Source organism: Camelina sativa, chromosome 6, assembly GCF_030686135.1.
Source record: "Camelina sativa cultivar CO46 ecotype springtype chromosome 6, ASM3068613v1".
Classification (NCBI taxonomy): domain Eukaryota; kingdom Viridiplantae; phylum Streptophyta; class Magnoliopsida; order Brassicales; family Brassicaceae; genus Camelina; species Camelina sativa.
Genome location: NC_141885.1, coordinates 18,071,887 through 18,099,754, shown reverse-complemented (window position 1 = coordinate 18,099,754; position 27,868 = coordinate 18,071,887). Strand labels below are relative to the sequence as shown.

At 37.6% G+C, this 27,868-nt stretch overlaps 3 protein-coding genes across 3 annotated transcripts; all 3 read right to left on the bottom strand.

Moving 5' to 3' along the window:
• Positions 1-6,346: 6,346 nt before the first annotated feature.
• On the bottom strand, positions 6,347-8,347 carry LOC104791341 (GATA transcription factor 6-like). The gene is made up of 3 exons (XM_010517189.3): positions 8,056-8,347; positions 7,398-7,667; positions 6,347-7,285 (listed from the first exon to the last, which is right to left on the bottom strand). Exons 2-3 carry the CDS (start codon positions 7,656-7,658, stop codon positions 6,611-6,613), a joined length of 936 nt encoding a protein of 311 aa, XP_010515491.2. The 5' UTR covers positions 7,659-7,667; positions 8,056-8,347; the 3' UTR covers positions 6,347-6,610.
• A 758-nt stretch (positions 8,348-9,105) lies between these two features.
• LOC104791340 (putative methyltransferase PMT27) lies at positions 9,106-12,719 on the bottom strand. The gene is made up of 7 exons (XM_087453237.1): positions 11,247-12,719; positions 11,012-11,161; positions 10,530-10,911; positions 10,286-10,460; positions 9,899-10,171; positions 9,601-9,795; positions 9,106-9,508 (listed from the first exon to the last, which is right to left on the bottom strand). Exons 1-7 carry the CDS (start codon positions 12,600-12,602, stop codon positions 9,301-9,303), a joined length of 2,739 nt encoding a protein of 912 aa, XP_087309363.1. The 5' UTR covers positions 12,603-12,719; the 3' UTR covers positions 9,106-9,300.
• Positions 12,720-18,667: 5,948 nt separating this feature from the next.
• LOC104791339 (protein SHI RELATED SEQUENCE 1-like) lies at positions 18,668-20,917 on the bottom strand. Its single transcript, XM_010517186.3, has 2 exons — positions 19,736-20,917; positions 18,668-19,310 (listed from the first exon to the last, which is right to left on the bottom strand). Exons 1-2 carry the CDS (start codon positions 20,424-20,426, stop codon positions 18,889-18,891), a joined length of 1,113 nt encoding a protein of 370 aa, XP_010515488.1. The 5' UTR covers positions 20,427-20,917; the 3' UTR covers positions 18,668-18,888.
• Positions 20,918-27,868: the final 6,951 nt, after the last annotated feature.

Below are 27,868 nucleotides of genomic sequence, written 5' to 3'. Positions count from 1 at the left end.
CGGTCAATGAACGTCACTTGGTCATGTACATGCTGAATGGTCTCAATGAAAAGTTTGATTACATAATCAATGTAATCAAACACAAGGACCCGTTCCCTACCTTTGAAATAGCGAAATCAATGCTGGAACTTGAGGAATCACGTCTAAAAAAAACCAATGTCTCATCTCCACGCATACTGATCATTCGTCCTCAACAACGGCTCTCACCATCACAGCCCCACCTTCGGAACCTCGTCCTTCATCTCCAGTAAATCCACGACAGCACTTTGGCAACAACAGAGGTAATCGCCGGAATAATCGAACAAGAGGAGGCGATCGACACAACAATCAGTCAAGACCTAATTTTTCTAATTGGGCCACACCACCATTTTGGCATGGCTCATTCCCGTCTTGGCCCAACTACTATGGGCAATGGCCACAAAAACAATACAGACCATCGTTCCCATCCTCTTCGGCTAAGTCGTACCAGCAAGCTCACCTTACTGAACTCCCACCAGCGAATCCGATGACGGCGAGCATCTCGGACCCGAATTTTTATCCCTGGATCATGGATACAGGTGCGACTGCTCATCTCTCCTCCACACCATGTAACCTCCATTCTAGCATTAGTCATAACATCACTCAATCAGTCATAGTAGGCAATGGTTCTAAAATTCCGGTCACTTGTATGGGTTCTACCTCCATCAAAAGCCTTTCCCGTCCTCTAAACCTCAATAATGTGCTAGTTACACCTCAAATTGTCAAAAACCTAATTTCTGTTCAAAAATTTACCACTGATAATTGGTGTACGGTTGAATTTGATCATTTTGTCTTTTCTGTGAAGGACCTTCCAACACAAGAGGATTCTTCTCCGCTGTGATAGCCAAGGTGACCTATACCCCCTTCCAGCATCCCTCAATAAAACAGTGCCCAACTCAACAGCTCTCCTTGCTTCAACTCCATCTCTTTGGCATAAACGTCTAGCTCATACTCAATCGGCTTCTCTTGATTCTTTTCTTTCAAAGTCTTTCGGTTTTTGTAATAAAACAAAGTTGTCTCACTCTTGTGAACCTTGTCATTTGGGAAAACAAATAAAATTGCCTTTTGCTAAATCTGTTTCCACAGTTTCTAGACCGTTTGAGATCATTCACTCCAACATCTGGACCTCCCCTGTTTCTAGCATAAGTGGGATAAAATACTATGTTTTATTTCTAGATGCTTTCACTCATCACCTTTGGGTGTATCCACTTCGCAGAAAAAGTGATGTCTTCACAAAATTCAAACACTTTTCAAATATGCTCAAAACACAATTCGATGCTTTCATTCAAAGTTTCCAATGTGACAATGGTGGTGAGTACAATAACAATCAATTCCAAGATTTTTTTGAGAAAAATGGCATTAAAGTTTGGTTCTCTTGTCCTCATACCTCTCAACAAAACGGTAAATCTGAGAGAATGATCAGAACAATAAATAATGCTATTCGAGCACTCCTCTTTCAGGCTCGCTTACCACCATGTTATTGGGTAGAAGCTTTGAATTTTGCTGTTCATGTGTTAAACATTCTCCCCTCTTCGGCAATTCAGAACAAAATTCCTTTTACTTTGCTGTACAACAAACCTCCCACATATGACCATCTTAGAGTTTTTGGGTGTCTTTGCTTCCCTTCCTTAAACAATAACAATCTCTCTAAGCTCTCACCAAGATCAACCCCGTGTCTTTTCCTTGGCTACCCTACCCAACACAAGGGATATCGCTGTCTAGATTTGAAAACAAAGAGAATCATTATCTCGCGACATGTTCTTTTTGTCGAGGATACATTTCCAGCAGCAGATACACAGCTTCATCATCCTTCTTCTTACACATTCCTCGATGTTGTTGATGATACCCCTCCAATTTTCAAATAAATACTGGAAACACCTCTTCACCAACAAACACCAACTCCAGCTCCCCCTCCACCAATAACCACAACATCAAAAACCAATCCTAGCCATACAATGACCACCAGATCAAAATCAGGCATAGCTAAACCAAAACCAGTTATGTCTCTTAATGTTACAACCAAATCACCACTTCCAAAAGGTCACAACCATGCCCTTCAAGACCCTAATTGGAATCCTGCTATAACTGATGAATATGGTGCCATGATTAAAACTAGAAGTTGAAACTTGGTTGAAAGGCCCAAAAAGGTCAATATCGTTCGCTCAATGTGGCTTTTTAAACACAAATATGATGCCAATGGAGCTCTAACTCGCCACACGGCAAGACTTGTCGCAAATGGGAAATCACAGGAACAAGGGGTTGATTATGACGAGACTTTCAGTCCGGTTGTCAAACCTGCAACAATACGAGCCGTGTTGGATGTTGGTGTTGCTTTGAACTGGCTTATGCATCAGCTGGATGTAAAGAATGCATTCCTTCAGGGGGACTTGAATGAGACAGTCTACATGCACCAACCGCCAGGGTTTGTGAGCAAAGAATTTCCAAATCATGTTTGCAAGCTCAATAAGGCCATTTATATGTTAAAGCAAGCTCCAAGGGCATGGAATTCACGGTTTACAACGTATCTAACCAAGATAGGATTTGTCATGAGCAAGGCGGAAAACTCTTTGTTTGTCTACAAAAATGGTTCAAACCTTGCCTATCTCCTGCTTTACGTCGACAATATCATGCTAACTGCTTCTTCTGAAGCACTCCTCAAGCGAATCATAAACAAGCTAAAAGATGAATTCCCAATGTCTGATGCGGGAAAGCTACGACATTTTCTGGGCATCAAGGTTGACTACAACAAACAAGGTGTGTTTTTAAGTCAACCAAGCTATGCTTAAGACATTATCAATCGTGCAGGAATGACTGAGTGTAAACCATGCGCAACTCCAGTGGATCTTCAGTCCAAACTCTCTGCTGCTGATGGGGAACCAATACCAAATCCGACGACTTACAGAAGCTTGGCTGGTGCTTTCCAGTACCTCACATTCACACGCCCAGACATAGCTTATGCAGTCCACCAAATATGCCTCTACATGCATGATCCGCGCATCCCACATATGAATGCTCTGAAGCGTGTAATCCGCTACTTGCAGGGGACAGTGAAACATGGTTTGCAGCTTGTAAGAGGTGACATTACAACTCTCACGGCTTATACAGATGCAGACTAGGCCGGCTGTCCCGATACAAGACGCTCCACATCCGGTTACTGCGTTTTTCTTGGTTCGAACATTGTCTCATGGTCAGCCAAAAGGCAACAAACAGTTTCACGGTCTAGCTCAGAAGCAGAATACAAAAGAGTAGCAAATGTTGTTACCAAACTCACATGGCTGCGCAATCTACTACGGGAACTACATTTACCACTGAGAAAAGCTTCCCTAGTGTACTGCGACAACATAGGCTCCGTCTACTTAGCCAACAATCCGGTTCAACATCATAGGACAAAGCATATAGAGCTTGATATCCACTTTGTCCCCGAGAAGATAGCCATTGGCGAGGTTAAAGTTATACATGTACCATGCTCTCTTCAATATGCAGACATTTTCACAAAAGGATTACCAACCTGCCTTTTCAATGAGTTTAGAGCCAATTTAACCATCCGGAGTCCCGAAGCTTCAACTGAGGGAGGGTGATAGAATATTTTGTTGTTTATATTGTTAATATTGTTTCATGTATCCCAAGTATATAGGACACCGTTGTAACCTCTATGGATATTTAAAGCCTGTGAATACAATCATCCTCCGGAAGGGGATTTCACAATCTTTCATTCGGTGCTGGAATGGAGAGTTTACTCAAGAATGTTGGGGGACATGTTCGGGTAGTAACCGACCCCATTTGAAACGCATTGCACAACGTCTTAATTAATATTTGTTCCCAATGGTTAATTGAAACGATATGTGTATAAACAAAATGTATAATACAATTCAACGGATAATTATTAGTAAATTTCTCAAAGTTTTGGAAAAAAACCTTGTTTATGCTGGCTCCTTGTATAATTTGTATGTATAAGAACAAACTTGTGATTTCTTGTAAGAGAATTAATTAGCAAATTAAAAGAGAGTAAGATCCATCGTTGTGCAGGAGAAGCACATGTTATAGGATTGGTCTCCACAAACACGCAGTGCAACTTTGGGGAGGAAACATCTCTGCAATTACTCATTCCCAAGTTTAGTGGAACTATGGAAGCAAAGGACAATGAAGGTTTTAACTTCTTAGAGATGTGACACTTCTATCTGATATTTATACAACTCTCTTGTGACAAAGGCAATGTTACACTTCTAGTTGTATATATCAATACTAAATTGATGAACCACATCTCATCTAATCAAAGAATTTAAGCCCCCTAGCTACATCTTTATTCTACATCCACTAAACTTGGGAATGGGTACTAGCACAGGAAGCTTCCTTGTGGAATATGCATTATTACGTGTTTGGGGGTGAAAAACCTTAACACACGTCTCAGGCTTCTCCTTCACAAAGATGAAAACATGGGGTGAGAGATCAATAGATCATATAGTCTCTTCTAAATTACTGTACTTACGTTGAAGGTGTATACGTCACCGCTAGCTCATACACGTTTTGTTAAAAACTCAGCAATTCATTTCCATGCTTGTAATTAACATATCCCTCATTTAAAATTAATTTGGGTTTTAATTCTTTCATTTTTTTTTGAGAAATTCCTTTAAATATCACTAAAAAAGTTTTTTTTTTTCCCAAAAATACCATATTTTAGTTTTTTTTTCAAAAATACCACAAATTTTTTTTTTCCAAAATTACCACAAACACAAAAATTGAATTTTAAAGATGTAATTTTTTTTTAAGGTTTGGATTGACACATTTAGTTTTAGGGTATAGTTTTTAGGGATAGGATTTAGTATTAGAATTTAGAGATTAGTTTTTAGTATTATAACTTTAATTCAATTATGTGGTATTTTTGGAAAAAATTACATATTAATAGTATTTCTGGAAAAAAACTAAATTGTGGTATTTGTTAAATAAAAACTAGTTTTAGTGGTATTGATGACAATTGCTTTTTTTTTTTTGTACAAAATAATATTTTCAAATGCGTTATGTACGTTTGATCCCATTTAGAGATCGAATGGCATATGACGGCAATACACACAAAACTAGAACCTAAGTTTGCGTTCCATTAGCTTACATTATTAATAATTTGATAAAATAATTGATTAACTTTAAAGTTACATACAGTAAAACCTCTATAAATTAATAATGTTGGGACTAACACATTTTATTAATTTATAGTGATATTAATTTATCTATAAATTAATAATTATTAATTTATAGATATATTTTTAATTGTTTATTTTTTAAAAAATTATGAATTGGAACAACTATAGCAAAATAAGATTAAACTTTCGGATGTTATAAATTTTATGGTTTATGAATTGAACTTGTAATATTTAGAAAGCACTATTTACAATAAATTACAAATATTATAGACAAATTGACTTATACACATGAGACACATAAATTCAAATCTATGAATAATAATATCAATTCTACTATTTTAATAATCTGTCAAATTATCAAATTGTAAATGATGCATATTTAAAAATTAAAACTTTAAATTTTAATTATTTGTATGACATGTTATAAAATATTTTAGAGATATTATTATAGGTTGAAAATACAACATTACAATTGTTCTATAGAATTGAGCTTTAGGAGAAACATACACTATTATATCAGTATATATATATATATAAATTTACATAATTATTAATTTATGATATTATTGGGACCATATTTTATAAGGAGATTTTGAAAAAATTATTATTTTATTATCTTATCGAATATTGTTAATTTTTACACTGGCCGACTTGGGATCAACAAAATTTATTAATTTATAGTGTTTACTAATTTATAGAATATTAATTTATAGTGGTTTTACTGTATTATGTATTATGCAACATTCAAAAAACCGAGACACGTAAAAGCTTGCTAATTTAAACGAATAAAAAGTCTACTAATATTTTGGGTAATTTTGTGATAATCTCAAAAGATATGGTCAACGAATCTTATTATATTGCAAAAATTGGATATATTGCACGTCACTGGAAGTCGTATTCAACCTCCAAAAATACGCAGAGTAATAAATTAGCCAGAAAAATAAGAGAGTGTGCCCAGTACGATTTTCAAAAAGTAATTTCATTTTCCAATTCTCAGTCATATTATGTCAATTTTATAAATACAAAAGATGTGATGGCTAATAACAAGTAACAACAACAACAAAATTTATGGAGTTACTACTAACCCTATATTCCAGCCTCCTCTTAATTTGGCTTCTCTCATTCAAAATTTCATTAGGGCTTCAAATTGAGCTTTGATAATTATCATCAGTCGTCTACCAAAGATTATAAAATAGAAAAGAAACCAACGAGATCATTAAGTAACAATCTTAAGAGTTTAAAAAAGTATTAAACCCTGACCAGTTACTAAATTCCTAAAAACCTACTGCGACTAACAACGAACAAAGCCCAACTTAAAATAAAAAAACAAAAAAACAAAAAAAGCATACATAATCAGTCAAATCCTTTTTAACATAAACGCAATAACAGCTAATGAGAAAACTAAACTGGTGCTAAATCTGAACCGGGTCGAATCCTAATTCTGGTCTAATACATCTTCAAAAACTCGGCACAGGCTGTGCCTGAACCGTTTGGTTCAAACCGGTTGTTTCATCATCATCATCACCCTCTTCTTGGGAGGTCTCTTTCTTCCGACGCATCTCAATGACTTTACGGTGGTGGTTTGAGTGAAGCTCTCTCGAAAACGTCGGGCTACAAGCGGGTCTGTATTCGGGTAACAACCGACCCGATTTGAAACGCACACCACACGCGTTACACAGCGTCTTCGCTCCCTTTGGTCCTGCCCTCCACTGAGGCGTTTTCTGAACGCCACAATGACTACACCGCCGCGTCTGCGTCTGACCAGCTAATTTCTTCATCTTCTTCTGTTTCTTAACCCTTGGTTCATCAAGCAAATCCAACTCAAAACCGGAGAGCCATAGAGGGCTCGAAGGAGGACCAGAGGAAGACGAGGACGACGTCGCAGAGCTCGAAGACGACGACGGCGAACCATGAGACCAGAAGGTGACTCCGGTTCTGGCTCGTTTGGGCCTGATTTGAACCGGAGGTGGAGGAGGAGCTTTGAAACAGGTCTCCTCCTTAACCGGTGGTACAGAACGTCTTCGATTCCCGGTTAACCAAACCGGTTTCTTCGTCGGAGCCAACGAGGAATACGGAGTGAGAGAGTCGTCTACGAAATTTGATAACCATTCAAGTTCCGCTAAATCATCCATCTAAACCCCCCCCCCCAAAAAAAAAAAACAAAGAAATTAACATTTTCAATTTTACGGATAAAGTTTGTGAAAAATTTAAAAAAAAAAAAAAGAAAAGAAATTGTAATTTTACCGGAACGGCGAGCTCGGTGGTGGGGAAATCGACGGCGGAGAAATCGTTGGTCAAGTGAAGGGTAGTTTCGTCAGACGAGAGTCCTCTTTTTCGTTGGGATTTCTTCAAGTCAGTCTCATCCTCAACGAGAGCGTCTTCGTCTTCGTCTTCGTTAGAGAAGTCGAGCAAATCGTCGACGGAGAAATCATCGCCATTATGAGCGCCGCCGTTGGTGAGGGTTATACTACTGTTCTTCAACGCCAATTCAACAACACTCTCCATTTTTTTTCCCTATTACCAAAAAAAAAAAAAAAAAAACCTAATTTTTTTTTTTAATTTCTTTCCTCCTCAAAGATATCAAAACTCTCACCAAAATTTTATCTTAAAACTTAAAAACTCCCCCCGAAAAAGAAAAAAAAAAACCCGTTCCTTTTAATTTCCCAATTCAAAACAGAAAAAAAAATAAAATGAAAAAGTGAAAAGCCATAACTTTGGAAAGAACGAACCATGATTTTTGACTAAGTCTCTCACAAGACAGAAACAAAGTAAAAGTTTTATTCTTTCCATGTCAATTTTCAAACCAGTGGGTACTACTACTACAATGCGACGACGAATAATAACCCTCTGGAGCAAGAATCTCATTTTCACCCTAAAAATTGGAGAAGAAATTGGAATTTACCTGAGACGAGAGACACAGAGTGTGAGAGAGAGGAGATGAGATAAGTCGGTGAAGAAGAAGGGAAGGGTAGTAGTAGACTAGTAGTGGTGGTGGTGGTAAAGTGTGAATATTTAGAAGAAGAGGTGAGTTTGGTAAAGCATTGAATATGAGGTAGTGCCCCCCAAGCCCTCTCCCCTCTCTACTTACTAAACCAAAAGTGCTCGTTTCTCTTCTTTATTTCTCAATCTTTTCTTTTCCCAAGAACCAATTTTTCCTAAAGATTTTTTTAAAAAAGTGTTAATTATTATTCTTTGGTGGAGAAGTTTTTTACCCAACCGGCTAAAACGTATAAAAAATCTGTACTTTTTTTTTTTTTTTTTTTTTTTGTTAGTTCGAAACGTATACGTTTACTGGGAAAGTGGGAAACTAGAGATGAATACGAACTAAACTGTACCGTTTTCACAATTTTTTAAGTTTATGTTACCCAATAACATCCATTATTGGGCTGGGCTTTTTTGAAATTTCACGACTTTAAACCTCTCAATAACAAACAATATGGCTTTTCGCATACCGTCTTCTTCAGTTCAAACGGGTTGTACAGTCAGTACTCGGCGATTGCGAATGACGAAGAAGCTTCAAATGTACAGAACACCGTATTCTACAACTCTTACTGCCCATTTCTGTCATATTCTCTTCTTTCTTACCTCTCTACTGAATTAATATTTGGTCTTCTTAAGATTAAAAAAATTTTGGTTTCATGTCTGCTTTAGTCCTTATATATGTTTATGCATTAGTCCAATGTGATAAGAGAAGTTGAGAATATGTTGAATTTGGTGTCAATATGGCTTGTGGTATGCTTATGATAAAAAATCTTGATCAGTTTATATATAAACCATCATACTCAAGACTGCTATGTTTCTACTTGTTGGAACAAATTTCATTTACTATTTGGTTTGTGTTCTTACTTTTTCCCACCGAATGATTCAAAGTCATAGCCTTTAACAAGAGAAGTTAACAAGAGAAGAAGATCATCGTAACCATATTTAAAGAGAACGATGTGTAGAAGCCGGAAAAAAAAAGTTGTTCTAATTAGTCTATATAGTTTAAGAAGACTAAACACTATTGCTTATACTGGACAATTCTTTATCCAATTCTTGCAACAAGCAAGAATATTTTTGGGATCATAGATATATATGGGTGTGATAAATGTATTATAATGCTGCTGATGCATGCTTCTGCTATTTTCAAATGCAGATTCAGAACTTGTCATTGAGAAGTATTTGGTCTCCAGAATCCTTTTTGGGCACTTAATATTCCTTCTTGATGTTTGGAGAAGGTTAAATGAACATCCCAATGCAATGACTTCAACATATTCTCAACTTCTCTTATCACATTTGACTCGTCACGAACTATGAGTTTACCTCCTGGTCTTACTATTCTATCCACTTCTGCCATTACTGGAACAAGGTTGCACCTTTTTCAAAAGGAAACAGAGATTTTTTTTCAAGATTGCTGATCAAAGTTACCAAAAAAGGGTGGATATGAGTTAAAGCTTTGTCTTTTTACCTTGCTTTCAACTTGGAGAAAAGATGATCTGCATGCAAGAGATCGTAGCTTCGAGGGTATGTGCTAAAAGACTCACACCAGTCATGATATATTCCGAATAGACCCCTTTCGTAGATTATCGGTAGTGTATCTGGTGAATTTATGTTGACTACATTCATGACCCACACTTGCAAGTCCTTTAAAGCTGCTGCAAATCTGCATTTTTGACATTGTAGTTAGAAAATAAAAGGTTTAGTTTTGGTGACTGAGATTTTTGTTTGAATCTTTTGTAGTTTTTCTTCTGTTGATGCTTCCTTACCCTCCGTAGACAGCTCTCATGTCCATTACATTCCTCACATTAGACCAGCTGATTCCTATTTCATTCATGTATACTTTGCTTACAACATGTTTCCAATGTTCATAATCTGTAGTGAAATCTCGTGGAGCTGGTTTCCCATATATCCCCATTTGAGAGCTGTTTAACCAATAAGGAGGTGTTTGAAGCCTACGGGGCCAGTTCACAGGCCACTTGCTCCCTCTCTCGACCGCATTGGTTGGTACTTTATGCATACATGCTTGTAGGGGTACATACCTGAAATTTGCATTCAAGTATTGAGACTTCTTTGTTTCTATTACTTCCTTAATTTTTTTTCCAATTCTTACTTCAAGTTTTTGTTATGTTTGCATATTGTGGAATCACTCATACCAGGCAGCATTTGCATCGTCGTTGCTTTTGCACATCGGAGGCTTGTTGTGTTTTCTTTTCTCATAGCATTCATTTGTGGCAGGTTTCTGGTAGATTGCAGCACCAATACCATTGAGCTTATCCTTGTTGATTGTCACAAGTTCCCAGCACAAGGATTTTGTCAACGCGGACATTTCTACACAACTCGTGAAATTTCAGCTCTAATGAAACAAATAAGTAGGAGATACGTTAGTTCAGACTTTACCTTTCCAGATTTGAACATCTTCTTCAAGCTTCTGGTAGACTGGAGTTGCTGACCACACAAAATAACCTCCTGGCCTAAGCATCCGATTAAGTTCCAGAAGAAGCATACCGCTCTCATTGTGCCATGGGACTCTGCAACGTGCACAGTGGATAAGATCAAATACTCTGCTTGGGAATGGAAGTCGCTTAGAGCCCATCACCGCGGAAATGGCTGGAATCTTTCTTTCAAGAGCAAACTGGACCTGAGCCTCGTGTTCATCTTTTGGTGCTAGAGACATGGCTATGACATCTCTTTCAAAGAGGAAACCACCGAAGCTCGCTACTCCACATCCAACATCTAATATGACTCGAGTACGTTTACCCCACGCAATGTTTTTCAAAGACTGCCATAGTAAAAAAAGAAGCATAATATTTAATGAAAATTTCTATCTTTTACTTGTTCCAGGTTTATAACGATATACTGAAATCAAGAAATGAGATCACCTGCTGAACAAAATCAATATAATGGAGAGCTCCATGGATGAACTGTGTTCCACCACCGGGAAACGTCAAGAACTCGCCAGTAACTTTCACCCAGTTCTGATGTCCTTTCACCTCTGCTAGCTTTGTGTGTGGGACATTGTGGTACCATATCTACCAAATCATATGTGAGTTAACATTTTTTACCCAATGTCACATTTCACTTAATGGAAATCTTATTCGAATAGAAAATTTTTACCTTGTCCCTGCTTTCAGGCCACTTGATGGACTCCTTATACCCTTCTGGAAGGGGGACGAGACACGATGGTGGGTCTTCTGGGCAATGTCTCTCTCTGTGCTCAAAATGTCTTCTACTCCGTAGTTTCTTTATTGCTTCTTCATTGTCTAGGCATGGTATATAGTCAGTACCTGCAGTTGCATTGCACAACACCCATGCATTTCCATCCATTATACGCTCTACAGTATTTGATTCAGATGTTTGTCTTTGTTTCTCATCTTTAGATTCTGTTGCTTGACTCTTCCATGACTTCTGTGATTCTGCTGATTCTTTGGGTATTCCAGAGCCAAACCCACTCGTTTCTGACCCCTCTTGTCTTTTCTCATCTTTCTGCTCTTCTTGTTGCTCCATGTTTTCGTCCTTCGATGTTCTCTGTTCTTCTTTGTTTCCGTTTTCATCTTCTGCTGTGGTATGTTCTTCCTGTTGGCCATTATCATCCTTCATGCTCTTCTCTTCCTTCCCGTTTTCTTCACTAACCGTGTTCTTCTCCTCGTTTTGTTGTCCGTTTTCCTCATTCCCGGAGTTTTGTGCCTCTTGTTGTTGCTGTCCATTTTCTTCATTCTTTGAGTTGTTGTCTGATGTCTCGTTCTGCCCCGTTTCCATAGGTTGTTCTTGTTTAGTTGCATCTGTGAATGTCACGTCTGCATTTGAATCCTGCTCTTGCCCTTGTTTGCTTCCTTGTTCCATATCTTGCCCTTGTTTCTTTCCTTGTTCCACATCCTGCAGTTCCTTCCCCTGTCCGTGCTCTTGCTCTTGAGTTCCTTTAGATTGAGTCCCAGCATCCTCGTCTCGTTGTTCCTTCTGTTCCTTCTCAAACTCCTTGACCACTTGTTTCACCTGACCATCATCATTCTCTTGCACCACCTTGTTCTCTTTCCCATTGTCTTTCTCTCTCTCCTCGGAAAGCTTTTCATCCTTCTGTTGGTTTTCTTGTTTTTGAGTTTGTCTTCCTCCTGCCTCTTCTCCTCCTGCCTTTGAGCTCTTCTCTTTGGCTGACTTCCGCTGCTCGTCTTCAGACTTTACGGCATCGTCTGGAAGCTTTCCCGGATTGTCTTCAAATGCCGGTTGCTCGTCAGACTCTTTGTTTGTGGGTTCGGGTTCATCATTACCGTTTGAAGAGGCAGACACATCACTCCTCTCCGTCTCTGAGACGACCGTTCGAGTGGAACCTTGTGTGATCTGCGGTGGAATAACAGAATTGGAAGAAAGCATCCACACACCGATAACACATAGAGCCACAAAGATGATCATTGTAATGGTCGACGCATAGGAAGACGTCGAAGCTCGCTTGTTGCCACGTCCCTTCCCAAATGCCATCTTTTCCTGTCTTACGTATACTGAGGAGAAAGAAAGAAATGAAGGAGTAAAATGGCAGTTGAAGGAAGTAAAAATAGAAGAAAAAGAAGAGAAAGAGAGGTTGTGAAGAGACAAGACTGGATCAAAGATCCTACAGAGTCGGACATGGGACTTTCAATATCGTGTCTCTAAATTTAGATATGGTCTCTGTGTCTCCTCATATTTTGTTGTCCATGAAAAATTAAAAAAGCCATGTAACTTAACTACTGGTAAGTGGTAACGCCTAGTCAAGGAAATCTTAAAAACATGGCAAGATCGTTCTTTTTTTGACATAATGGATTCTAAGATGAATTTGAGTTTTGATATACATGTTAATGATCAAAACATATAATCTTGAGAAAAAAAATCACAAAAACTGTTTGATTGAGTTCTGTTGTTCGGTAAATATAGTTCTCTTGTATTCTTTTTGTTTGTTTGAATTGGATTAAATATAAAATGTGTTCCATATCTTTTAAGTAAACGTCTCCAAATGGATTTAAGAAAAGGTTTTGTTTGATTCACTATATAGTGGTAATATTTTTTTATACCTTAATTATCAGTACAATTTTCACGCAAAAAACGATGGTTTTGACATTTGAGATGCTAATAAAATGTGTGTGCCTATGTGTTGTGGACCTTGAGGCTTGAGGTTCGTAATCCTACTACGGTTGGTTCGGTTCTCTCGATCCCCACTAAAACACATAACTCAAATGTCAGCCTGTCGTTAACACATGTGTTCTGTTTATTGGTCCACTATATCCCAGTTGTCTCATTTTCGTCCTGCTAAATTGCAAATATCAAATGTATAGTATTTGCTTGTTGTCATCAATGCTCCAATTTCACCAAAGGTCCAAAAGACAACCAAATACTACTCTCTTTTAAAAAATTATTTTCTTTTGAGTGGAACCTGAAGCTTTGGATTAATAAATGTTGGACAATGACAAATTCTGGATTTTTAGGCTTCGGATTTTCCCAGCATTTTTTTTTTTGGCTTTCTTTCTCAAAATATATCCAAATAAGAGACGTCAAATATACATATTTATATATAGAAGAACACAATATATAGGACTATACTTGTATATTATATGAAAAATGAATTAAAATTTGTGGGATATGACAAGCTGTGGGATACGGCAGGGAGTAAAAGTCGGAACGAGTCGGCCGATTGGACCGCAGCACTATTCGAATGGACCTAATTTACCAACTCCACAAATCTACAAACTCAAACGTAAACTAGCAATATCGATTATTAATATCATTGTTATTGTTCGAACACTCCACTATCATGCTAGCCAAAATAACGTTTCAAAATTGTATCTCTTCGATCGGTTCCACATTTTCTTCCCACAACACATAACACACATCATTACATGTTACATACTTCAAGAAAGCTAAACCAAACTGTGAAAGTGTGAAAGAAGGAATTCTTTGTAAATAAATGAGTAAAAGTGGATTAATTGAAGAAAAAGAGAGAAACGAATAAAAATAGGTTTCTGTACCCAAACATGTTCTTCTGAAATTGATGGCATTGCATTCCATATTTTACATTACCTGATACCTATTATATTGGTTACACATCCACCATGAGAATCTGCAAACTCTCTCTCTCTCTCGATTTCTATATATTTATATATGTGTGTGTGGAGGTCTAAACATACATGTACATTCAAGATATATATCATGAGCTTAATCTGTACTTTATTTGTCTCATTCAAGATATATATCATGAGCTTTTACACATTTTAAAAATACAATGATTACTGAGTTTAAATATTTTTTTTGACTAAAGAGATATTATTTAATATTAAACCAATAACAATTCAAAATTTTAAATATTTTTAGTGATTAATTTTTGAGGTTTACAAAACATCAATCTTTGTGGGACAAAAAAATATCCCAAAACATCAATTTTTATGAGACAGAGGGAGTATGTGTGTATGGACATTAACGAAGCGTAAAATGTTCATGATCATAATTTATCCTTATCTCTCATCTCTGTTTATCTATGCTTGAAATTCTATAAAAAAAACAGAAATAATCTTCCATCCCTTCAAATTAACTATTGTTTAAGACTTTTCAACTTTTCATGCAGACTAGCTATATCCAATTATACTCTTACAATATACTTCTAAAATTCTTTTTTTTTTTTTTTGTCATCTGAATTTTTTATTATTGGAACTTGTTGTGGAACCATGGTGAAATACAACGCCCAAAAGAGGGAACCATAATCCGGCGGACGAAGTTTATGTCCCCAGAGTCTAAGGTCAGAAGAAAAAGAGATTTCCCCGGAAACTAAAGATAATACAACAAAACAGAGAATTTAAACCCAAATCGGAAGAGAGCAAAACATTAACTAAGAATAGAAGAAACCAAGCTAAATCTTAAGAGAAGCAAAAGAACCAGGAAGCAAAGAACCTCTTCTTCTAAAAGCACCTACGACTAAGATTTACCAAGGGTGCCCGCGGCCAACCCGAAGGTAACATCAACCACCTCCTATCACAATGAGAGTTGATCTCTCGGAACCAAGAACTTAGGACTTCATAACCCGGCAAGCAACACAGACTGAGTTAAGAGAACCTCTTGCTGTCACAAAGAACAAAATTCTGGATACGACGACGGCGACCAAAGCACCAATTACCCATTAATGTCTAGTTAGAGCCCTTCTAAACGCGATCCTATCTAAATGATATGTATATATTTTACACTCTTTCATCATGCATTTGTTATTCATTTTGTTCTCTTAACTCATTGTTTTGCATTGTTTTTAGTCTCTTTTGCATAATATACATATCTAGGTAGTCTTTGCATTAGTCTTGCATACATCTTGCATATTGGAGTTATTTCAGGTGTTTAGAAGATGTCCAGACTGTTGGAACTAAATAGAGGTTGAGACATGCGGCTCGACCAAGGATGCTCGGAATGAACGTCATGTGACTCGACCGACATCCGACTTTGACGCGCTCCCAGGAAGAAGCACCAGCATCCCACTCGATACATCATGCATGGAATGGATGTCATCAACACTCCCGGAACCGTCGTTCGAGCCAACATCATTGTCGTTCGAGTCGCCGTTCGAGGCGTCGTTCTAGTCGCCGTTCGAGCCACCGGTCGAGAGATTTAACTTTTGACGTCTTCATCAAAGTTGTAGATAATTGAGTCATCTTTCCAATGCCATTTATTTCAAGCCAATCAGAGGTGTGGTTCAATAGTTATCACCGTTTTAGTGGATGTGTATACACCCAGCTCGAGCCGCTGCCCGTCGACTCGACCCTCCAGCTCGAGCCGCTGCCCGTCGACTCGACCCTCCACCACTCGAGCCAGCCGCCCTAGCCAACAACATCACCCACTCGAGCCACCACTTGTTCGCACATGTCAGGAAGACGTTCCGTCTCACACGCTTCAGGAGATTCCTGAACCGATGCTCTATCTTGTCGTTTTAAGTTTTAGGGATTCACATGTTTTTACTGCATATACATTTTGTTAAGTCTTGTTTTGCGGACATCTTATCTTTTATCTTGTTCTTTTCCTGAAGGTTTACCCTAGCCACCAAAAACGTTATCAGACTTTTTATTCCGACACCTTTGAGTTTATTCAGTTTTTGCACTTGATTTCTTCTGCAAAGTTGTTCTTCTCATTTCTATCTATATTATTATGTTTGGTTCAATGTTTTCTGGATTTGTATCCTTGATGATGATTTTCGGATCTGAGTAGTGTGGTAGTTCTTGAGGATGGGATAGATTAGGTGGAGGATCTTAGGATGTAGAGTGTTTAAGCTTTGATTTTTATGATTCCCTTCTGGACTAGTGTTAGAAAGGCTAGTTTCTATCTGATCAATTGGAACTAGGTTCGAGACATTTCCACACCCAAAAGGTGTTTGATGAAATATCTGACCAACTAGTGCCAGAGACTTACGTTCCTAGCCTAAGAGATTAGTTGTCTTGGATGTTTGTTGACATGAATGAACTTGTTTGTCATGCCTGCTCAACCATGTTTCTCTAGTGAGAGCTGGGTATGGAAGTGGTTGAGTCTGAGTAGCTTTTACCAAGAGATTGGATTAGCTAAGTTGTGATGTTCATTGTCTAGGGATAGATTGCTTGTGGCATGTTAAACACTTTGTAGACTAGGAGACTTCACCGACATCAATTACTCCCATCCTTAGGACCTCTTTCTTCCCGATTTTTATTACATTCCTGAGACTGTTTCGTGTCTTGCCTTTTAGTTCATGCTTAGACTCGTTTTCTGTTTTCATTCATTTTCGTTTCTTGTCATACATTCTCGTTTCTAGTCCTAGAACACATTTACATTTTGCATTCTGATCATTCTAGGATTGTTAGACAAAAACACTCTCTTTGAATTGGCTTGACTTGTGAAATCTTGATTGCATCTTAATTGTTAGTGAAGTTTTCCAACTGGATTGACACCTTAAGTATTACAACTGCACAAGGTTAATTAAACCTGCTAGGATAGACACACAAAAATCCTAGTATCACTAAACAGATCAGGAAGCGGAGACAAGGAGAGAGGCTTAACCCCCCCAATTCACATCAATCTCACAACCGAGAATGACCAATCAAGGCAGTTATCAAATACAACGAGCAACACGAAGGAGAAGAAACAACTGCGACCTAAGAGGACTATCACAACATACAACCAAAACAAAACTTCTGCTTAGAAAGGAAACAACCCAAATAATTCGATGGCTGAGATGAGGAGACAAAGAGCGAAAGGAGGTGCATTGGCTGGACGGACAAGAGCTGAAATCCAATAGCCACTACACCCTGACGGCTTAGAACGATGAGCACAGGAGCGGCTACAAGATCAAGGATCGGATCCAGCAAAAACATTGTCATTATTCTTAGAACCACACCGACGATCAAACAGATCCGGATCCAACATCTTCACTAAAACCACAAACTCCACTAATCTGGCCACTCCAACCGCATCCGCGAAACCCAAAATCAAACCTCGAAGCAAACCAAACGATTTCACAAACGAAGGGCAAAACCTCTGCACCCAAGACTTAACAAAACAAACCCACCAAATTAACAAACTAAGCCGATTACCAAATGTAGCAAATCAAAGAAGAAACCAGAAAAGCCAACTTCTTCACTGAACCAAACCGGATCTAGCTGAATTGGAGACAAAAAACAAAGCTAAGCATAAGAATAAAGGGATCCTCTCACAACACCAGCGAGGTGCGCCAATTACCGGAGAGGGTAAACGGAGATCAGAATTTAGCTTCCTCACCAGCTAGAGCGAACTCACCTTTAAGGTGAGAAAAAAAGTTTTTTTGATAAACTGATACTTCTAAAATTCTCTTATATTACATTTTTATTAATTTTATATAAAGATAAATGAGATATTGGGATTATTATTATTATTTTAACGAAAGTTACATTCAAATCAACAAACAACATATTATAAAAAGAGAGAGTGTTAGTAGTAATTTTCTAAATAAAATGTGGAAAAAAAATTAAAAACGTATGTGTAGACTTAACCTGCAACATTTTACTATTTTAGTAATCAAAGGACTAATGGAGGGCATGGAGAATTAACTAATTGGGATTAACGTACATTGTAGAACGCACCCTCATGTCACATCTCTACATGTCGCTCTTCTAACATAAATACTCATCTAGTCGTCTTCTCTCATTCTATCACATGTCAATTATGGCATACATCAATTACTAGTAACTAACAAATAATAATACACTTTAAAAACCAATAAATGCATGGGATGGGCACAACATATTCGGCCGTAACGAAAACCATGGTTGAAAAAAATATTAAATTGTTGTATAATATATAATATGTACACATGTATATGAATTCTTATAGTACTATTGGTTATAAGAAGACACAAAAGATGATATAAAGATAAAAAAACATTATCCCCGGATTCTAAGGTTACTTGTTACACAAACAAGAAACACACATTAATGAACCAAAGATCCAGACAACAAGAGCTATATTGTGCTCATAACATTTAAATAATATGCACAACACTATCTGCATCTTCAAAAAATCATATAATAAGAGTATATATAAGACAAATGGTATATATTATTTGAATTGAATTTCCATTTAAAACCCAAAAATTGCAACAACTTTTTGAGAGTCTAGAAGAAGAAGCATAAACAGACCACTTTCCCCACTTCTTGCAAACCTTTTTTTTTATATAACATGATCCGACAATTAACGTTTATAAACCCTAATTCTATTCTAAGAATTCAAAAGAGTTATGTTGCTTTATGTCAGATTCTCATCATCATGATCTTGGGTGGGGAAAGAATTGTGTACCGGCCATGAATGTGTTGATCGGAGTTGGATAGAGAGCGGCTGGATCAATGTACGTGACTGCAGCCGCAGATGTGCTGCCAATGCCACCACCGAGGTTTGGAGTAGAGGATGAAGCGGTAGCAACCGTCACAGAGCCAGCTGTTATGAGATTCAGCTGCTGACCTCCACCACCACCGGATGAGCTCTCACCGGCGGCGACAACGTTGTAGCCTCCACCACCACTACTTCCAGGACCGTGGTCGTAGAGAATGCCTTTGAAAATGTGACCACCAATGCTTACAGCTGTTTGGTAAGCAAACTCTTCTTCTCCATCTTCTACTGAGCTCACACGCACGCATCTAAACACTGCCGGTGAACTCACCTCCGCCGGGAAATTCCCAACTTCTAGCCCTAGAATTTAGAGAAAGAAAAAAAATGTAATTTAAGAGGTACGTAATCGCATGTTTTTTTAATTATACATATTGAATAAAACATTAACATTCGTATTTTTTCTTCCAAAATTCATTATACTATACGGAAAAGAAAGAGCAGGGAATTAGAGAAATTAAAGAACACAGATTTCAAGATTGATGAGAACAGCTTGTTCCTGTCAATCCAATAGTCAGTGTTTACTCCAATACATAATTAAAATCACAAAATTAAATTACATATTTTAGGAAAATCTCTGATAGTAGAGTTTTTGTAGGTTCTTGAAGCTGATCCCAATTCGTTTACTTATATAAATTATAAAAATGCTGCTTGCATTTCATTATTTTACGACCTTATTACAATTAAATATATAGATAAAATATATATCATATTGAAGTGACATATACCTGACTGAGAAGGTATGCGAGTGCAGACAAGAGAGGAAGAAGTTGCCGGGAAATTCTCACGGTGGCGTTTGGGAACGCTCTCACCGCGAGGCAGCTGCGTTTGAGGCTGAACCGTAGCTAGTTGCTGTTGTCTCTCACGGCGTTTGGCAGCAGGAACCCACGTGCTCCTCACGTGAGTAGGACACTCGAAGCCTCGGCTCTTGCAACAAGTTCTACACCTCATGTGAGCACAATCTTTCTTTGCTTGATTCCCACAGTCCTGACAGCTCACACCACCATTTCCTCCTCCTCCTCCTCCTCCACTACGAATCATCATCAACCCCGCAGCTCTTCCGGCACCGGCGGTTGAAGTTTCGCCGGAGATATCGAATTGGCTATGATTACTAGGCCCAACCCCTAAGCCTGCGGCAGAAGAGTAGAGATCCAACCTTTGCTGATGTTGCTGCTGATGCTGAAACATGATCTCTTGTTGATTGTGGTTTTGCCATAGCTCAAGTGTTCCCAAAGCAGCACCGTTTGAAGAAGAAGGAGCGTTCGCGTTTGCGTTAGCGTTAGCGTTAGCGTTAGGGTTTCTATACCAGAGCCAAGCCTCTGATACAGGCGGAGGAGGGTTAGTGTTGCTACGGTGATCTTCTTGGTTGTTTCCTCCGCCTCCTCCTCCACCACCGTCTAGCGAGAAAAAACCCGCCATTCACCCTCACAACCACCACCCATAACCACCACTCCCACTCTCCAATCAAGAAAATGAAACAAAACCCAAAAACCAAAGATCCTATCTCTTTTTTGTTTTTTTCTAGCTTCTACTCTCTCTTACTTGCTCAATCTAGATCTTAGAGAGGATTACTAGGGTTTTTTTTAGGTTGAATTCATTCTCTGGGTTTGTATTGAAGTTGGAATAGCTTTTCTTGAGACTCTGATAAAAAGCAAAACTTGTTTGTCGGTACGAGAGAGAGAGAGAGAGAGAGAGAGAGAGAGTATTAAAGAAACACACAGAGAGAGATGATGTAAAGAAGTAAGAAGAAGAAGGAGAGATCAGAGAGGTTTAATCATCTTTCTTGCGCTCTGCAACGCCGCCATGACCTTAATAATCTCTCTCTGCTATCCCTCTAATTTAATTCTCTGTCTCCGCCTCTCTCTCTCTCTCTCATCTCTTGTTTTCTTTCGTTTTTTTCCAGATTTTGCAAAAATATTATCTTGTTTCTATCTTTTTTATGAGTTTTGCTTCCTATTCTCACTTTTATTTGCTAACCAAAATAATGGCCACACTTCATCTCTCAACGTTGATATACTTCAGTTTGTAATCGGACGGTTGTTATGTTGCGACGTTAGCACAAATGTATTTATCCTTCTTTGTCATTTTCTTCCGGGAAACACGCCTCAATTTAAAAAAAAAAAATGTGTGGAAATGTTTAAATAACTAAATATTTCCTTATAAGGAGAAAATAATTGGACTAATACTGATTCGTTACGGTATCAGAATTCTATTTTTGATTATCCTAAGATAGTTATATATTTTGGGACCTAGTATTTAATTAGACCCTCCTCCTAATCATCATGATCTACTAGAACTGACTACAAAACCTTGTCAAATGTCCATAGGTCCATTCAATATTATTTCATTTTGTATAATTTATATTGTATCAAACGCTGCAAATTTTTATTATTGTCAAAAAAAAAACTGAAAAGTTGATTCAAGGTTTCGAAATCACACTGGATTACAAGTGAGTAAAGTAAGTAAACAAAATGCCAATTAAAGTGAGACTAACTATTTTATTTGGGATTGATTTTTCCTAATTATCCATATGCCCATAATCTTATTCTTATTTTAAATAGTATTTTACTAGTATCAATTTGGGTGCACCTGTGGCTTAAATTAAGTGTCTAAAGTTTTGTAGCTGGAAAGCAGATGCTTTTGTCCATGTTTCCGAGGAAACAAGAAACATTATGATATACACACATTTATGTATACATGAACATGTAGGAGTGTATATCATAGTAATATTTTAGTATATAAATCAAAATGCACGTAAACATACTCTCTCTTTGTAGAGACAAACATACGATTCTGTTGAGGAGCCCTATGTTGTTACTTCATTATCTTTGTATAAATATTAATTGTTTATACAATTATATACAGACAAACAACATCTCTATGCCCGTGCCGTGAGCATCATCGATCCTAATTATTATAATTACCAGAGTCTTTTTATACTTATATCCTTGAATTGCCTGAGAATAACGGCACGAAAATTATGTCACGATAAATCCGAAATCTAGCGAAGTATGTATGGGTGTCATACGAAAAGAAAAAAAAAAAAGAAGTTAGGACATATAGAAAAGTTAAATTAAAGATGGGGACGTTTATGAAGGGATTTGCCAAAAGGGTGGAGAGAGTTGACTAATGTAGAAGAGGTTAAACTAGACATTTCAAGATATTTAAGATCAAAAATGGGAATAGTGAATAGTTTGAGACAGGCTAAAAGCACCGTCTCGCCACCCTATGCTTCCCTTCCGTACCGCTTCTTGATTTTAATTTATAAATCCAATAATTTCAAGTTAATAACCGAATGATGTTTATTGCTTTTTGATTTGAAGATTATGGTTAGGTTTATTCATTGTATGAATCTATATCGATATAGTTTGAAGATAAATAGAGACAATTAATTCAAGGGGCTGTGATGGATACATTACAATCGAGACAATGACCTTTTTTTTTCTCTCTCTCTCGTAGTGTATTATTCTTTATTTGCTACATTACAAATCTATACATGTCAAATAATTATAAACATCATTTCCGAATAATAGTTTCAGGCAGAAGAACCAACCAGCACCCAACACATAAAATATACTCCATACGGAGTTTCACAAAAAAGACTTTTAATTGTATAAAATTTTATATGAGAAGCCTATGCATATGTGATCTGTGTAGTAGATTTGGACAATGACAAAACTTAGGATCTTATCAATACAACACTTAACACATATTATTAGTAAATATATGGTCCAACTCAAAACCAATTGGCAATGAGTGAAAAGACCCATGTATTATATATATTGTCCCATGAATCTCTATTCTCTCGATGTGGGATATCTTAACACACCCCCCCACGCTCAGGGCTGGACATATGAAGCGTGAAGTTTGTGGGACTCGACATCCATGGGTAAACCCATAATCGAGAGAAATTTACTATGGGCTTTGATACCATAACAAACCCGATACACCGGAAAGATAAATTGAGCTTAACAACACGAAGATGAAGAAGAAGAAGATCCGAAGATCCAAAGAACGAGATACTCCATTCAATAATAAAAGTTTGTTACACGATCATCGCGAACTTAGTCTACAGTCTCATCAGATTATATATCTCTGATGTTACAAGTAAACCAACTAAATCAAGAAATGAAAAACATTTTTAACCAACATTAGACCCGGTTTACATCCTAATACGCCCCCTTAAATCAATATCTTCAAAGTGTCTGGTTTGGAAGATATAGATTTGATAAAGACAGCCTTTGGAGCAGATGATAAAATGGCCCTGGTTGAAGTGGTTTAGTGAGTATATCTGCATGCTGGTTCTCACTATGAACATGAAAAGTCTTCAACGTTCCTGCCTTCAGCTGATCCCGTACCGTGTGACAATCAATCTCTATATGTTTCGTTCTCTCATGAAACACGGGATTCATGGCTATGTGAAGTGCAGATTTGTTATCACAAAACAATTTTGCTGGAAAAGTGACCTTAACATGAAGATCCTTCAATAATTGCTGAATCCATATTATTTCACAGGTAGCTTGTGCCATGCTTCGGTATTCAGACTCAATATTGCTCCTGCTAGCAACATGTTGTTTCTTTGATCTCCAAGAAATGAGTGAATGGCCAAGATAACTGCAGAAACCAGAAACAGAGCGTCGTGTATCACGACAAGCTCCCCAATCAGCATCCGCAAAAGCATTAATACACAGTTTTGTGTCAGCTGCATACATCAGACCCTGACATGTATTTCCTTTGATATATCGCAGAACCTTATGAGCCGCCTGTAAATGTATATCCGTTGGTGCAGAAATGAATTGACTCAGTTGATGAACAACAAAAGTAATGTCAGGTCTTGTGATCGTTAAGTAGAACATCCGACCTATGAGTTCTCTATAGGACTTTGGATTTGTCCACCTAGTTCCCATATCCTTCGTAAGATGAAGATTTGGATCCATAGGAACATTACTCGGTTTACATCCCAAGAAACCAGCTTCTAATAAATTCATCGCATACTTCCTTTGGCAAACAAAAATTCCTTTTGAAGATCTAGCTATTTCCAATTCGAGGAAGAATCTAGCTGGTCCTAGATCTTTGATTTTGAACTCTGACTTCAGCAAAGTTTTCAAGTCCTCTACAGCAGCGTCATTGTTACTAGCTATCATGATGTTATCGACATAAACTAGAACTACTACCATAGAAGACGCTTGCAGCTTAACAAACAATGTGTTATCAGCAGGTGATTGAACAAAGTTTGCTCCTAATAGTACTGAGGATAACCATTAATACCACTGCCTAGATGCCTGTTTGAGTCCGTATAAAGATTTAAGAAGGCGACACACCGGATTCGGTGGCAAAATAGTACCAGGAGGTGGAGTATAACCTTGAGGCAAGCTCATGTAGATCTCTTTTCATCTAGATCTCCATGCAAAAAAGCATTAGACACATCCATCTGTATCAAAGACCATCCTGTGGCAGCAGTAAGTCCAAGTAAAAGCTTCACACTTGTTAGTTTCGCAACTGGTGAAAAAGTGTCAATATAATCAACACCTTCTTGTTGTGTAAAGCCTGTGCCATAAGTCTTGCTTTATACCGTTCAACAGAACCGTCTAGATTATATTTGATTGTAAAAATCCATTTACAACCAACAACATTCTTACCTGGTGGTAAGGACTCAACTTCCCAAGTTTTAGCCAGTTCTAGAGCAGAAAGCTCTGTATTAGCTGCGTTAGTCCACTTGACTGATTTCATAGCTTGAAGAAAGGTTTTGGGTTCGGTTTCAGTATTATAGGCACAGATATAGAAACAAAAGAGAGGATTTAGTTTATCATAGGATACGACAAAGAAGATAGGATATGGGGGTGTATGTGTTGCAGGTTTATCAGGGTTGGTAGGCTTGGGAATGAGAGGGATGGTTTCGGTGATATCTGGGTTTATAGGTGTAGAACAAGTTGGAGGTTTGGTGATAATAGTGTTGGTAGCAATGGGAGTTTGGATGATAGGCGTAGGTGGTAAGGTGGAAATAGAAGGAACCAAGGCACAATGATACTCAGCTAGATAAAGAGGAGCTTTGATAGCCCGCTAAGGTCTAGCATTAGATATAGCATTATGATTTGTATCCTGTGTCTCTGAAACAGGTTCCATAATGGTGGTACTATAGTCTTTATGTAGATGAGGGGATGATGATGTAGATGCATGATGAGATGCATGATGAGTAGGAGGAATGATATCATCGATAGGCAAAGTTTCAACAAAATGCAGAGGAACATGCAAAGGCAAAATACTGTTAGGAAACATATCTACATATTTAGATAACATATCACTAGTCTTAAAAGGAAATGTACTTTCATGAAACACAACATTCCTAGAAATTGAAACTGAGTGAGATTCTAAATCTAGTACTTTATAGCCTTTATAACCAATAGGATAACCTAAAAACACACAAGGTTTGGCTCTTGGAGAAAATTTATGCCTATCTTGAACATATGTTGAAACATAACAAAGGCAACCAAAGTTCTTTAACAAAGTATAATCGAGAACTTTCTTAAGTAACAGTTCTATAGGCGATTTATGTTCTAATAATGGTGAGGGTAATTTATTGATTAAGAAGACTGCAGTAAGAACACAATCACTCCAGTATTGCAAAGGAATATTAGATTGGAAAAGCAAAGAACGAGCGACATTAAGCAAATGTTGATGTTTACGCTCAACTACAGAATTCTGTTGAGGAGTGTAAGCACAAGAAAAATAGTGGATCATGCCATGTTCTTTAACCAAATCAGTAAAAGCCAGTTCAGGAGCATTATCCTATCTAATAGCTTTGATATTAGTTTGAAATTGAGTAGAAATAAGTTTCAGAAAAGCTGGAAAAATATTAGCAACATCCTTTTTATTTCTCATCATATAAACCCAAGTAACCCTAGTACAATCATCTACTAATGTGAGAAAATATTTGAAACCTTCTACAGACTCAACACTGAAAGGACCCCAAACATCAAGATGGACAAGATCAAAAAGATTACAAGACATATTATTATGAGAAACATAAGCAAGACGTTTTTGTTTTGCTAAAGGACAAATAGAACGTCGAGAAACATCAAGTGAAATTGTTTTTAAAGAAGGAATGATACTAACTAAACTTCGTAAAGCAGCTGAAGAAGGATGCCCTAAACGTTGATGCCAAAGACTACCATCAGCTAAAACAGATTCAGACATGGAACATATCACAGGCTGGGATGGTGAGAGGGTAGCATTCTCTATCTCTAGAATGTATAAATTGTTGCAAAGTTTACCCCTCCCAATCATCAAGCCCTGAGTAAGTTCCTGAATATAACAACAAGTAGGAAAGAAATGAACAAAACATAATAAAGTAGAAACAAGACAACTAACACTAATGAGGTTAAATTTGAAATCCGGAACATGTAACACATTATGTAAAATCAGTGTTTGTGTAATGCAAATCGTGCCACTATGTGTAATTGGGACTCTAGTACCATTAGGAAGTGTAACAGTAACATAAGATACAGGTCGTAATTCTCTAAATAGTGCTAGATCCGAACAGACATGACTAGAAGCACCACTATCAATTATCCAAGCATCATGAGGTAAAATATTTTGTAATGAGGAAAAGCTATGATTCTTAAACATAAGGGTTCGATTCTGATAATGAAGACTAGTAGATGGAAAAGGATAAGTACCAGAATTAGAAGTTTCAGCCATCAAGCCATGTTCAGAAATCGTTGCAGTCATGGGTGTACTAACAATAGCCGCTACAGAAGCTTCCGGCTCTTAAGCTTGATATTGAGAATTAAATTGTTGAATCAACTGTTGTAGTTATTGAGGAGGTATCTCATGGATACTCTGAACATGTGCAGTAGGCATATACTGGGAGGACATCTGTTGTGGAGACATGAATTGATAAGAACCATAATCAGGAGCATTCAGAGTCACCTCAGAGTGTACATTGGCAATAGCATTTGCTCTCTGCATTGCATCATTAGGTGTCAAAGGTCCTCTTGGCTCAAAGTTAGGCATCCTAGGTTGTTGTTGAGACATAGACATCCGCGGCTGAATCTGATTTTGAACCTGAGGCCTAGGATTATAACCTGTAGTATTCTTCTTATAGCCTGGAGGAAAACCGTGCAACTTGTAACACTTCTGAGCTGTATGACCAAGCTTCCCACAATGAGTACAAACTGGTTTCTGGTTCGAACGATAAGTATTATACGCAACAATGTAAGTATTCTCCATATCTCCATCAACTTGAAAAGCTACATTGTCAACTCTTGTGACAGGTTTTACCGTAGTTTGACGCTCATCTTGAGTTAGCATATTGAAAGTTGCTTCCATAGTAGGCATTGGTTTCAACATCAAGATGTGGCGCCTTGTTTGATCATAACACTCATTTAAGCCAATAAGGAACTTTGTGACACGACTTCTCTGCTGAAGTTTCTCCCACTTAACAGCAGCATCACACTCGCATCTACCACAAGTACAAACAGGAATATCTACATAATTCGTATACTCCTCCCAAAGAGTAAGCAACTCAATATAACAGGTAGAGATATCCATAGAACCTTGCTCAAGCTTACTAAGACGTTGTTCTATAGCAAACACCCTAGGGGCATCATCCTGTTTATAACGAGAACATATACTCTTCCAAATACCTTTTGTTGTAGGTATGAATAACAAGCTCTGTCCAATCTTCTTGGATACAGAGTTCATAAGACATGTAGACACCATATCGTTACATCTAGACCAAGCTCCATAATCTCGATGCGTTTCAGGTGGTTTAGTGATCGTACCATTGATGAAGCCAAGCTTATTCCTGACATTCAATCCCATCCACACAGAACGCTTCCATGAATGAAAATCTGAAGCTG

Coding starts and splice junctions, on each gene's coding strand:
- LOC104791341 (XM_010517189.3), bottom strand. CDS start 7,658: ATGGAGAGTGTTGTTGAATTGGCGTTGAAGAACAGTAGTATAACCCTC. Junction 7,286..7,397: donor CCACCGAGCTCGCCGTTCCG/GTAAAATTACAA, acceptor GGGGGGGTTTAG/ATGGATGATTTAGCGGAACT.
- LOC104791340 (XM_087453237.1), bottom strand. CDS start 12,602: ATGGCATTTGGGAAGGGACGTGGCAACAAGCGAGCTTCGACGTCTTCC. Junction 11,162..11,246: donor GGCCTGAAAGCAGGGACAAG/GTAAAAATTTTC, acceptor ATGATTTGGTAG/ATATGGTACCACAATGTCCC. Junction 10,912..11,011: donor ATATTGATTTTGTTCAGCAG/GTGATCTCATTT, acceptor TTACTATGGCAG/TCTTTGAAAAACATTGCGTG.
- LOC104791339 (XM_010517186.3), bottom strand. CDS start 20,426: ATGGCGGGTTTTTTCTCGCTAGACGGTGGTGGAGGAGGAGGCGGAGGA. Junction 19,311..19,735: donor TCGCATACCTTCTCAGTCAG/GTATATGTCACT, acceptor TCTAAATTCTAG/GGCTAGAAGTTGGGAATTTC.